Source organism: Populus euphratica, unplaced genomic scaffold (assembly GCF_000495115.2).
Source record: "Populus euphratica unplaced genomic scaffold, PopEup_1.0 scaffold164.1, whole genome shotgun sequence".
Taxonomy (NCBI): domain Eukaryota; kingdom Viridiplantae; phylum Streptophyta; class Magnoliopsida; order Malpighiales; family Salicaceae; genus Populus; species Populus euphratica.
Window position 1 is genome coordinate 126315 of NW_011500048.1, and position 14422 is coordinate 140736.

At 33.8% G+C, this 14422-nt stretch overlaps 1 protein-coding gene across 2 annotated transcripts; it reads left to right on the forward strand.

The window, feature by feature from the left end:
- Positions 1–881: 881 nt before the first annotated feature.
- On the forward strand, positions 882–4917 carry LOC105107547 (receptor-like protein kinase 2). 2 transcript variants are annotated; one of them, XM_011001507.1, is made up of 3 exons: positions 882–2364; positions 2482–3954; positions 4298–4917. In XM_011001507.1, the coding sequence occupies exons 1-3, from the start codon at positions 1149–1151 to the stop codon at positions 4741–4743; spliced, it is 3135 nt and encodes a 1044-aa protein (XP_010999809.1). In that variant the 5' UTR covers positions 882–1148; the 3' UTR covers positions 4744–4917. The 2 variants fall into 2 exon arrangements, with proteins under 2 accessions (XP_010999809.1, XP_010999808.1); XM_011001506.1 differs by having other exon boundaries at positions 883–3954.
- The last annotated feature ends 9505 nt before the right edge of the window (positions 4918–14422 follow it).

The following is a 14422-nucleotide window of genomic DNA, read 5'->3' on the forward strand; positions in this document are numbered from 1 at the left end:
TCTTTTAATCCCATACAAACTGATTAGGAGAGCTTACCCTGATTATATTTCAGAACAGGTTGTGGTGTCCACCTCCTTTTTGGTGCTTGTCCTTTTCAGCCTCTGGATTGTAGGGCATCTTAACTCAAGAGGATGAACAATCATTGTATGAGAACCACTGAAAATGAAAAAAAGAAAAGAAAAGAAAATGATATTGGACGTTTATGCTGCACGTAAGAAGAAATATTAACAGACATCACAGCGTAACACTTCTTTTTGAAATATGAACCTCATCCCTTGGCCTACGTCTGGATCATAATCGGTCCCGATGCATTAACATCTTGGTACGTGCAAGCAAGATGATCTGCCACACTACTGTTATGCAGTCTTAATAATAAAAAAATGTCTTATTTAATTTATAAGTTATTTTCACAATAATTTCTGACAGAAACTTGAGAGAATATGAGTGCATATATAATACAACAACATCATTTTCACTACTGAAATTTATCTGTTGAGCATGTTTCGATAGAGAGATTTCTTTTTTAGCGTCTTCTTGTCATATAGCTAACTAGCTAGAATCATGGAACCAAATTACCACAATCTTACAAAAGAAAACATGAACAGTCTCAAATCCAATCTTGTTCCCAAGCTTTTCACACATTTCACATCTAATTGGTGTTTCAGATTTCAATCTATGAAAGCTTTTGCATATCAATGGACATCCATTTAAACTCAAAAACTTACAGCAGTAGTATCACATCAATACTAAATATACTGCAGCATGGCAAGTAAATCTGTCAACGTTACCATCGGTTTGGCCCGAGAAACAGCACATAAACTCATATGCACATCAGAAGAAGGGTAACATAATAAAATTTTGAAGGAAGACAAGTATCAAAGCCCAAAACATCTCTATATGCAAGCTAGAATTATACTGTATCGGTACCCATCTAGCTACTCCAATACAAAATTACAAACAAGTGGAGTTATCCACATAACAGTAGAGGATTTCTAGTCGGCAGATAGTAGTCTATTACGTCAGTAAATGTGGAATAAAGTAGAGGCATTTCAATATTCGACTGTCATAAAAGAACACAAACAGAAATTTGAGAGACTGGTGTGCTATAATTAAATGAGATAGCACAGTTGTAGAGAGAACCGACCGCATGATGTCAAGCAATGCTATCACAATTTTTCTCTTGTTTCTCAACATCTCTATCTTTCCAGCCATCTCTGCCTTGAACCAAGAAGGCCACTCTCTCCTTTCATGGCTTTCAACCTTTAACTCTTCTTTCTCATCTACTTTCTTCTCAACATGGGATCCAAGCCACCAAAATCCATGCAAATGGGATTACGTTAGATGTTCTAGCAATGGTTTTGTCTCAGAAATAATAATCACCTCTATCAACCTTCCAACCGGCTTCCCTACCCAGCTTCTCTCCTTTAACCATCTCACAACTCTCGTCCTTTCAAATGGAAATCTTACAGGAGAAATTCCTCGGTCGATAGGAAACCTGTCGTCACTGAACACCTTAGATCTCAGTTTCAATTCTTTGACTGGAAACATCCCAGCAGAAGTTGGCAGACTATCTCAATTGCAGTTACTTGCACTAAATACAAATTCATTGCATGGTGAGATTCCAAAAGAAATAGGAAATTGTTCAAGGCTTAGACAGCTGGAACTCTTTGACAACCAGCTCTCCGGAAAGATTCCTGCAGAAATAGGACAGTTGTTAGCTTTGGAGACCTTTCGTGCGGGCGGTAACCCAGGAATTTATGGACAAATTCCAATGCAGATATCCAACTGCAAAGGGCTACTCTTTTTGGGTCTTGCAGATACTGGGATTTCAGGAGAGATTCCAAGTAGTTTAGGGGAATTGAAGCATCTTGAGACTCTTTCGGTTTACACAGCTAATCTTACAGGCAGCATTCCAGCAGAAATTGGCAACTGCTCAGCGTTAGAGCATCTTTATCTGTACGAAAACCAACTTTCAGGCAGAGTTCCTGATGAATTGGCTTCGTTGACAAATCTCAAGAAGTTGTTGTTATGGCAGAACAATCTAACTGGGAGCATTCCAGATGCTCTAGGCAATTGTTTGTCTTTGGAAGTTATTGATCTCTCGATGAATTTTCTAAGTGGTCAGATTCCTGGGTCTCTTGCCAATTTGGTTGCATTGGAGGAGCTTCTTTTATCAGAGAATTACCTTTCAGGAGAAATCCCGCTTTTTGTTGGCAATTATTTTGGCCTGAAGCAGCTTGAGCTGGATAACAACAGATTCACCGGTGAGATTCCACCAGCCATCGGGCAGCTGAAGGAGCTTTCGCTGTTTTTTGCATGGCAGAACCAGCTCCATGGAAGCATACCTGCTGAACTAGCCAGATGTGAGAAACTTCAAGCATTGGATCTTTCGCACAATTTCCTTACTGGTTCAATCCCACACTCTCTGTTCCATCTCAAGAACTTAACTCAATTACTGCTGATATCAAATGGATTTTCAGGTGAAATTCCTCCAGATATTGGTAATTGCATTGGTTTGATCCGTTTACGATTAGGATCAAACAACTTTACTGGTCAACTTCCCCCAGAAATAGGTCTCTTACATAGATTGAGCTTCCTCGAATTGTCAGATAATCAATTTACTGGAGAAATACCTCCAGAGATTGGCAACTGCACTCAACTAGAAATGGTTGATTTGCACAACAATAGGCTCCATGGAACCATTCCCACATCTGTCGAGTTTCTTGTTAGTCTAAACGTTTTAGACCTTTCCAAGAACTCTATAGTAGGCTCGGTACCTGAGAACTTGGGCATGCTTACATCCTTAAACAAACTGGTAATTAACGAAAACTACATTACTGGTTCTATTCCGAAGTCCCTTGGCCTGTGTAGGGATCTGCAGCTGTTAGATATGAGCAGCAACAGGCTCACTGGTTCAATCCCAGATGAGATAGGTCGATTGCAAGGACTAGACATCCTCTTGAATTTGAGTAGGAATTCTCTAACGGGCTCTATTCCTGAAAGCTTCGCGAATCTCTCAAATCTTGCCAACCTAGATCTCTCGCACAACATGCTCACAGGAACGCTGACAGTCTTAGGCAGTCTTGACAATCTTGTTTCTCTCAATGTCTCGTACAACAACTTTTCAGGGCTGCTTCCTGATACCAAGTTCTTCCATGATCTCCCTGCCTCTGTATATGCTGGCAATCAAGAGCTCTGCGTTAACAGAAACAAGTGTCACATGGATGGAAATCACCATGGCAAGAACACCAGAAACCTAGTCGCGTGCACTCTTCTCAGTGTAACTGTTACCTTGTTGATTGTGCTTCTTGGGGGACTTCTGTTTATCAGAACCCGTGGAGCTTCTTTTGGAAGGAAAGATGAAGACATCTTGGAGTGGGATTTCACCCCATTTCAAAAGCTTAACTTCTCGGTAAATGATATTTTGACAAAGCTCTCAGATTCAAACATTGTTGGGAAAGGTGTTTCAGGCATTGTTTATCGTGTCGAGACTCCAATGAAACAGGTCATTGCAGTGAAAAGGTTGTGGCCGCTGAAGAATGGGGAAGTTCCAGAAAGAGATTTGTTTTCTGCCGAGGTTAGAGCTCTTGGATCAATAAGGCATAAAAATATAGTGAGGCTTCTTGGATGCTGTAACAACGGAAAAACCAGGTTGCTCTTATTTGACTACATCAGCAATGGGAGTTTGGCTGAATTGCTCCATGAGAAAAATGTATTCTTGGATTGGGATACAAGATACAACATAATACTGGGGGCAGCTCATGGCTTGGCTTATCTTCATCATGATTGTATTCCTCCAATCGTACATCGTGACATCAAGGCTAATAACATCTTGATTGGACCTCAGTTTGAAGCTTTTCTTGCAGATTTCGGGCTGGCAAAGCTTGTTGATTCTGCAGAATGTTCAAGAGTTTCTAATACAGTTGCAGGTTCTTATGGGTACATTGCCCCAGGTTAGTAGAACAAGCACTTGCAGGTTTTAGTAATTTATTTGATTGACATTTTCAACATTTCTTCACAGAACAATTCATACACGGCTAGTAACATCTGCAACCTTCGTATTATTTTTTTTCCTAAACAAAGAAAAACTAACGATTTCGTTAGAAGAATTCTTGCATCAATTTGGGTAATGGTTTTCTTTTGAACTGGGAAAATATAATTGGGACCATCCACTCGGCTCATATTTGCTAGCGCTCATATGTTAAATCAGTTCTGAATTTGCACTGCATTCAATGACTCTGACCGCTAGTTTATTTCAAGTCCCAATCATAACCATCCCTCAATATTACAATGCAGAATATGGATACAGTTTCAGAATAACAGAGAAAAGTGATGTATACAGCTATGGTGTAGTGCTCCTAGAGGTCTTAACAGGGAAAGAACCTACTGATAACCGGATCCCTGAAGGTGTCCACATTGTCACATGGGTTAGCAAGGCAATTCGAGAAAGAAGAACAGAATTGACATCAATTATAGATCCACAACTACTTTTGCGATCAGGTACACAGCTCCAAGAAATGCTTCAGGTGATTGGGGTGGCCCACCTGTGTGTGAACCCTTCCCCAGGAGAACGGCCCACCATGAAAGATGTAATAGCAATGCTGAAGGAGATTAGACATGAAAATGAATATTCAGAGAAACCAAAATATCGTGGCAAGGAAGCAGCTACCAATCCAAAAGCAGCAGTTCACTCTTCTAGTTTCTCTAGATCATCTGAACCTCTAATTAGATCACCTTCCTAAATCCTTCCTTCTATAAAATCTTGCATTTAGTTCATTGATTATTTTTCGAAAAAAACAAAATAATTTGTATAGATTGATATATGGAATAGCACCATGGCTACAGATCCTGTTTCTTTTACCTTGTTTAAGTTTGGGTTCGGACCTTCGGTCAACTAGTGGGTGCAATCCTTGTTCATACCGTTCTCTCTCTAAAGCAAAGACAAGGCAATGAGTTAGTTTACAGTGCAGAGGATAATGTTTCGCATTTTGGCTGCTCTGCTGCCATCCTGTAGTCAAAAATGAAAGAAAAAATGACACCGATACATCCTTTCAAGAACATAAAAAATTTCAGACAGGCATTTCATATTCAAACAGCTATTCTATATACGGCTTTCCTCCCAGTCGGAACATACAAAACTGCTAAGATATGCATATGCCCCACCACCAAGGAAACCAAAATGCCAAGAGGGTAGTGGCCTAGATTCCACTCAAGCGAAAAATAAACAAAATTATCTGAATCAACCAGACCTTAATCCTACCCAAAATGGTGCAGTCTATCTTATTCTTTTTTCCCTAATACGTTTCAAGAAACTGAAATGCCCCCAGACTGTCTATCTTAGTACCAGAAAGCCGTTTCCATGGACAACAGGTCACAGAAAGCAAACAATAATTCAAAGTGCTACAGTCCAAATAAATCAATCAGCATGGCCTTGTTATCAAAGGCAGCTTTCAAATTGGGACCAACGTAAAAGGACATTTAGCTTTTGATCCTACTGGGTTGTCTGCAGGGAGCTGGCCACGGAAAAGCCATTGCAGTGACAAAATCTTGGTTGGCATTTGTTAAAATAAATCTTGATATTATGGAGATGCGGAAGGACCACCACTCCCTATAAGACCATCCAACATCAATCCTGGTAAAGATAAAGAGATCTCATGCTCCATGTTCTGGAAAGGATACATTGTTTCTAGTCATGTGATGTCAAACCATCTCAGGCCCACAAGTAGCTTTAAGAACCCTATCAAGCTCTAAAGGCTAAGAACGCAAGCAACCAACCAACTTACAAATCGAATGAAAGGTGTAGTTTGCCACACAGAAACTGCAATAATACTGTTAAAGAAACCAAAGCCGTATTTATTTATTTGCGCACTGTCTGCTATATCTTTTCCCAACAATCATACGAGTAAGCAATATCTTAACCTGCTGCAATATCTGTTAATACCACTGTCCTAAACCCAGTTATGGCTTGAAAAGTGTAACTATTTCTAATGCAAGTTCATAAATTCATAAAGAAAACATGAAATGCATGCTGCATGAAAAGAATTCAAAGAATCAAGACACATAACAACAGGAACAGAATTTTGCCCTTAAACAGCAGCATGACAAGAGCAAGGGAACCAAAAAATCTGGCTGTATGTTTACAACATTAATTGCACAGCACAGCGATATTATACCATCAAATTAATCTTGTAATGCGAAACAGTCCAAGAACCAGGACCATACAAATCTTATTTCAGGCTTTCAAAAACATCCCAAGGAGAATACCACCCAATTTACGTTATTTGTTCCTAAATACATGAAAACATGATTCGAGCATTTTAACAAACCAACCACCTGACTACGGAATTATTTTATATATATAGGTGAAATGAAAGGAAACAGGGAATGTGATGCATGAATTAAAAAAGTACAAACCTAATCAAGAAACGTACGTTGGGCCTTGTATAATTACAAATCAGGAAGAGCTGAAATGGTTAGGGGACTATCCCCATCGTTGTACAAAAACTTCCAGTGGTAATTGCTTTTGTATAATAAACACGGTCTTCCTTGTAGATCAAGCATTATAAACCCCTCATCTTCACGTCCACTCCCAACAAACTATGCCATAAAAAAAATCCAAGTTATTGAATGCAAAGGGTTAATATATATATATATATATATATATATATATATATATATTGTGTAGCTAATTAATTGATTACATGTGATGTTAATTTTGTTCATGTTAATATATTTAATTTTAATACATATTTTATATATATTTAATATTCATTTAATATTTAATTAATAAATTTAATATTTCATTAATAGATCTACAATAAAAATAAAGTTCTTAAAATAAAAATATTTTGCAAACAAAATTATAAAACTTTTATAATTATAGAATTCATATTATATCAAACATTGTTCTTGGTCAAGGCTCTATTAAAATTGAATATTAATTAAAGGTGTTAAGACTTATACAAATTATGTTTTTTTATTTTATAAAAGAAAGTAGTTGTTCTTATAAAATTTAAATCCTTTATTTTATTTTATTTTAATTTTATCCTTTAAAATTTAATTTAATTTGATTTTCATATCAAGTTTTATCCTTATTGTTTTGGCTATTATTTATTTTTCTCTTATCCTTTTTTTAGTTTTATTTTTTTTATCTATCGGATTTGGTTACTATTATTTTTATTGTTATTTATTTTATTTAAAATAATTTATGAAATCAAAGTTTTTATTTTCAATTCCATCTTCTTTCAATTTTTTTATATGATAGATTTATTCCTCATTTTTTATTGCTGTTTATTTTATCTCTGATGTTATATTTGTTAAATTTGTCACACTACAAAGTGAACTACTAAACATGCATAATTGTAAAGGAATGTCAATGAGTTACTACAAAAGGGATTTATATGTGAAATTCTTATTTATAGCAAAAACAAATAGCAATAATTTGATAAACTTATTCAAGTTTTCACTGCCATAAAAAGAGAAAGCTTGTTTACGAACATCTCTTAAATGTTTACATAGTGATGTTTTTAGGGTTTATAGTATCTTGTGAAGGAATCACTTTTGATCCCGATATAGTTCAAGTGATTATAGATTGATCCGAGCTGACCCGAGCCTAAGAATATTCATGAAGTCCATAACTTTCATGGGCTTGTTACTTTTTATCGTTGTTCTATTAAAGGATTTAGTATTATCATATCTCTCATCATAAATTATTTGAAGCAATGTGAATTTAGATGGAGCAAAATAAAAAGTTAAGCATTCGAAAAGGCTAAGGAAAAGGATGATGTCCCAGTGATACAACTCCCTAACTTTACTAAAGTATTTGAAGTAGAATGTGATGCATTAAAAATTCAAATATGGTAGAGTATTTAGTCATGAGCGTCACCCTTTAACTTATTTTAGTGAGAACTTGATGAGGCCAAACAAAAATAATTAACTTATACTAAGGAATTTTATACGATACTTCAATTCCTAAAAAAAGATTAACTATAGGTATAATAGTTGGGTTAAGTATTTGCAAGCATATTTGTTTGTTATGAAACATAAATGTGGAGTTGAGAACAATGTAGTAGATGTTTTGGGTTGTAAAATTATATTTTTATTTATAATGAGTGTTCAAATTACTAGTTTTGATAAACTCAAAGAAGAATATGAATAATGTCCAGAGTTTAAAGAGCCATACATAGCCTTGAGAGATGGACATCTCCATATCATAAATGGATATTACCTTCAAGAAAGGTATATTTTTCAGGATAACAAGTTTTGTATTTCGCAAACATCAGTGCATGGTGTCTTGATTAGGAAGATCCATGTAAGAGGTCTTTTGGGATATTTTGGGAGAAATAAGGCCATAAAAAAGATGGAATAATAGTTTTTGGGTTCAATTTAAGGAGATATGTAGCCAAATTGGTTGGTTAATATAGAACATGTCAACTAGCCAAACATATAAAACAAAACATAGTTTTACTCCTTTGTTTCTATACTTGATTGTCCTTAGCAAGATGCAAGTATAAATAGTTTATGCTTATGCTTCCATGAAGCACGATTATATATTTGTGGTTATCGATAGTTTTTTCAAGATGACCCATTTTATTCTTTACACCAAGACAACAGATGTCTTAATAGTTTCCAAGCTTTATTTTGATGAGAATGCCAAAGTTGTAGGGCCTTTCTAAAATTATAGTTTCGAATAAAGATGTGTAGTTTATGAGTTTTTTTTTTCAAAAACCCTTTGACATACGGGTAGTATTATGTTAAAATTATCTAGTTCTTATTACCTCTAAGAAAATGGTTAAACTAAGGCAGCTAATCAAAACTTTAATAACTTTTTGATATATATAGTGAGTGATCATAATAGTAATTGTGATTTGTTTCTTTTTATAGCCTAGTATGACTACAATAGTTTAGTCAATAGAGGTGAGTCCATTTAAAGTTGTCCATAATTAAAACCTACTAAGCCTATAGATTTCTTCTTATATCTTTTCATGTTAGGGTGTCTGGTTGCTAAGTTATTTACATATAGAATTCAAGATTATAAAAAGATCAATAAACAAATTCCTGTAAGAAATATACAATATAAACATGAAACTAATTTACATGGATACCACAATAAGGTTAATGATGAAGATTATGTCATGATATAGATTAGATATGAACAATATCATCTTATATCTAACAAAAAATTATAGGCATTTAGTGTTAAACTATTCAAAGTGTTATAAAAGGTTGTATTAAATATTTATGTTATTGATTTATTAGCTAACTTTGATATTAGCTTTACTTTTAATGTTGAGAATCTAGTTGCATATAAGAGGCAATGACCCATCTCAAATGACCCTTTTAAAAGTCCTTCACCCAAATCCATTCCTGGTGATTTTTTAAAATCTTGTTATCGACACCAATGGATATATTGATGCTATTTTAGATAAACAAGTTATTTTTACTAAGAATAATGAGGATCAATGATTCCTAGTTTGTTAGGTAAGCTAACTAAATTCAAATTATACCTGGAACACTAAAATAACATTCCAATAACTTAATCCTAATATTTAAGAGTATTATCGAAACCATTTAGAGCTATATTCGACGAGGTCAATTTTCTCCAAACCTGAGAGAGTTGGTAAGAACATCAAACTTGCACTACAGATTACACATTTATATGGACAAATGATAGCCCAATTTGTCACTCTTTGGTAGATTAAGCACATCTATGTCTACTTATTGAAATGTTATTTAGTTTTATTATTACACTTATTCTTATGTTATTTTTAGACATGTTATTTTAATGGGTCTTTAACCCTAATTATTGGTATGTCCTAGGGTAGGGGTGAAGTCACATAAGGCAAGAGGGGGCAATTGCTCCCTTTAACCATATTGTTTTTTCAAAATATTTCTTTATATGAAAATATTAATATAACAACATAACATCTTATATCTTGCAAAAAAAAAAAAAATTAGAAAGACCACACTTGTAGGTTTATATCTGAATAATTTCTACCTTGTTATTATTTTTTTCATGTCAATTTCTTTGCATCTTCTTTTAGTAGCGAGGTTGGTCTCTCTTTGTTTTTAGCTTTTTCTTTTTTGATTTATATATATTAACCATATATACGCCATACCTACTTTTTGGAATTTCAAGATTGTTATGATTTTTGAATTTTTAATGTTAATTTCTTTTTCAATTCTCTAAATAACAAATTTAGATGGGGTTGTTTTATTTTTTACCTCTTTCAAGAAAGTTTGAGAATTTTGGATCTAAGTTCTAATGGGTAGCTACCAAAAATCAAATTTTTAGGGTTTATATTTTTTTTAGCTAAGAGACTAAGTAGTTTTCCAAACAAAATTTGTATAGATGACTTATTATTTTTAAGATGTAGACCTAGAGTGTTTCAACATGTTCTGTTAGCAATTGTAAGATTACTTAATCACTTGTTATTTCATTATTCATTAATTAGGAACTAAAAAAGTAATTGTCAAGTTTATAAACATAATTCAATAACTTGGATCTTGAAAAAATTTGATTAAGCTCTAATTTTTGTATATTAACGCTTCCAATTATTTATATAAGAAAGCTAATAATTTGAAAATATAATTGTTTAACAATGGATTACAAACCTATACCATTTATGTTATAAATTGTTTAACAATATTATTAAAATGTAGCTTAATGAGTTGGATGATCATTTCACTTAGATGGGTACAAAGTTATTTTTTTATGTGGGATGTTTAAACTCAAGTAACTCTTTCTTTGCTTTTAACAAAGAAAAGCTCATTGCCATTGCTTATTTTTATCCCAATAAATTTTCTATAGTAGATCTTATGGTACTTGATGAACAACTTGATACATATATTATTGATTTATGTAGTAATGATGAGTTCTCTAATATTAAAGATATTGTTAGTCTTGAGTAGAAAATAGTTAAAACAAAGAGAAATTTGATATTTTCATTGGTATATATGCTTATTAAATTATCATTACTTTTACCGGTTGCAACTACTATAATAGAGAAAGCTATACGTATTGTAAAGAGTATATTGCGAAATAAGATAGGAGATAAGTGGATGAATGACAGTTTGGTTACATTAAGAAATATGTCTTCTATTAGATTGATAATAAAGTCATTATGTAGTGGTTTTAAAATATAAAAATTTGAAAAGAACAATTATAATATAAGTCATCTTATTTTAAAAGTATTCTTAAATTAATTTTGCTTGATATAAATTAATATATATTTTCAAATTGATTTCTTTATATAAAACATATCTATATAATATTAAATATTTGTTAATAATTTGTTTTCTTATCTAAAATTTCCTGGCTTAGCCACTTAACCAAGGGTTTACTTAAATTATTTATATGTAACTTTTTTACATGTTAGACAATTATGGCTGAACAAGAAAAGAACTTGCTGACAAGTTCTTTCCTCTCTCCATCCTGTCTTTCTTCCTAGCTTCCTCTTTCTTTTCCTTCATTTCTTCTCTTATCTTCTCTTCTCTCTTTTTTCTCTTCAATTACTTTGTCTCCAATAAATATACATCATTTTCGTTTTTTTCTTTTCTATTTTTCAAACAATAAACAGATAATACAAGAATGTAAAACCTACATAACTCGTGATATCAGATTACATGCATATCCCAATACAATAACTCACACGTTAAACTAAACCTTGCCCTCTGCACTTGGAAGACTCCACCGATGAATTAGAACAACAGATGCAAACAAGAAACAGCAATTTAAAAAAAAAAAAAATTCATGAAGCCGTAGAAAAATCGATAATAGGCTATGAATATCACAGTGATCATGAATTGTCAGAAAGGAGACAGCATCCCAGAGAACAAAATTTAGGCCTGTGAATTATGATCAAGGAACCAAACATTGAAGATTATCCTGCCCAGGATGGCACTTTATGCTGCATCCAGCACTGATGGCAACAAGAATCAATGACTTGGGCATTCAATTACAGAAAGAGAAGTTAAAGGCACATAACAAAGAAGAAAAACAAGATACCATATACCTGTGTTTCTTAACTGATGATTGGTTGGCCACTAAGAACACAGTCATTTGCCAGATTTTGGTCGCTAAAATTATTAACAACTGGTTAATATATTTGTTTCAAAACAATAATGTGACTTGTTTACATCCTATGTGCTTGCTTTCATCCATCATCAACAGCCAATGAACGCGATAAATAACCAAAAAGAAGTGCTCCGTCGCATCCTTGAGTAGGTAGTAAGTAATAAATTTGCCACTCTTATGATTGCAAATGTCTAAAACTCCTCATGTAATTGCACGTTCATTTTTTCTCTTGTCTCCCTTGAGAGGAGAAGAACATTTCAGTAGTGTGGATCAGGTTGAGGCAAGCATTAGCACAACTCATCGTATAAATAAAGGAAACCGTAATTAAATGTTCTGGCATCCTCTGCCATCAATTCTTGCCCATCCTGTGAAGAACAACTCCATTTTGGGTAAATCATACTACAACTTCGAAACAGCTCTAATCTAAATGAATGGGGCTTATTAGGACCTGTGGGCGAGTTGCTACGGAGTTTGAAGATACAGGAACAATTGCTAGTCCTTTCCGTAGCAGAAAACAAGAGGATTTCAGTATCCTTCTTCATGTGTTTAACGAATGGGCAGTGATGGCAGAAGAACACAACCTGCGCCACCAGATCCTTACAATACATGTAAAATAATTGCATGTATTTTAAGTGAGATGAAACAATGTCAGAATCTCTCTTTCAAAGAGATTTGCTTGCCCAGCTGAGACCATCAACTACAGCTTGATAATCCAAGGTTTTCACATCCAAAACTATGACAGTAGGAAGGCCTCCAACGATTCTGGTCAATCTCATTTTCTTCTGCATTGTATTAAACTTTTACAGTTCCAACAGCAACCACAACGATCTTGCATTTTTCGAGTCTACGCAGCATATAATTTCCAGAAATGCTTCACAATGACTAGGATTCTATTTTATAATCCGGTGAGCCAACCTTAACTAGTTTCTTCCCTAGCAACCTTCCATGCTTAGTATCACATTCTTCATGGCTGCAACCACCTCTTTCGATCGCTAAAATCTAAAAATAAATCTTGATATATTATTTGTCAGGTTTAGCCCGAAGAATCAATCCACAGATTGTAGATAAAACCTCACTATTTGCAACTTCCCAACAACATTACATTGCACTTTACTATTTTACTTCACCAAACATCTAATATCATTCCTAAGATAAACCAATTTAAGCAACTTCAAAATAACAACCTACAATATCAAGAAAACAAAACAAAAATCATCTAGGTGGTGGCCAAGTGGTAAGGACTTGGGATCAAGGGGTTTGCTCCCTCTATGGTCTCAGGTTCGAGTCCTTGGTTGCTCATATGATGGCCACTAGAGACTTACATGGTCGTTAACTTCAGGGCCCGTGGGATTAGTCATGGTGCGCGCAAGCTGACCCGGACACCCACGTTAATCTAAAAAAAAAAAAAAAAAAAACAAAAGGTTTCGAATCATAATTTTTTTTTACCCTTTCCCTCTATTTTACACATCATAAATCACCCCGCAAATTTCTACATGAACAACTAAGTAAAAGATGTGGTTTGCTCAAAACATTGCCGAATTACCAGTAAAGCAGGATATGGTTCAAAATCTCCAAGTTTTCCGTGTTAGAGGTTCTGGCCTCATAATTATTTGGCGTTCATGAATCAGATTTATAAACATGGATGCTATCTCGAAAATTTGTTCAAAATCAATTTTGCCATAGAAATTCATCAATGTTCCACTCTAACCATATAATTTAAAATTGCCCTTCTAAGTTTCTAAAAATTTTAATGTTACTCCTAACCATTAAATAGTCTAGTTTTAAATTTGATTTTAGAGTTCTTTTTTTTTTAGGTTTCTAATTTTTTGTATAACATACGTGTGGACTTGAGAGAAAAATAAATGACAGAAAGTAAGAAAAAATAAAATAAAAATATGAAAAAGTTAGTTTTTTGTTATAAATTAGTTAGTAGTAAAGGGAGACTTTGAAACTTTTTAAAAACTGTGGGTTACCATTGAAAAATCTTAAACCATAAGATAGAAATGGGACATATATATATATATATATATATATATATATATAGTTCGTTGATATTGTTTTATTGAGGATGACAGTATATTTAATGAATATACATATTGATTTCAGGATACAACTTATCATAAAATAAAATAAAAAATGGTAATTCTATCGCAAACAAGATTAGACGACTAGTACTTATTAGAAATGTATAGCCGCACAAAAAACGATAGCATTTAATAAGGATATAAATAATGGGTGCATGAGCCGTTTCATCCCTCGAGTCTTTTGAGTTGTTTATATCGGCCCATGTACTTACACCATAAACACATCAACGCTTGTACTTTGCAAATTCATGGTCCCTTGGT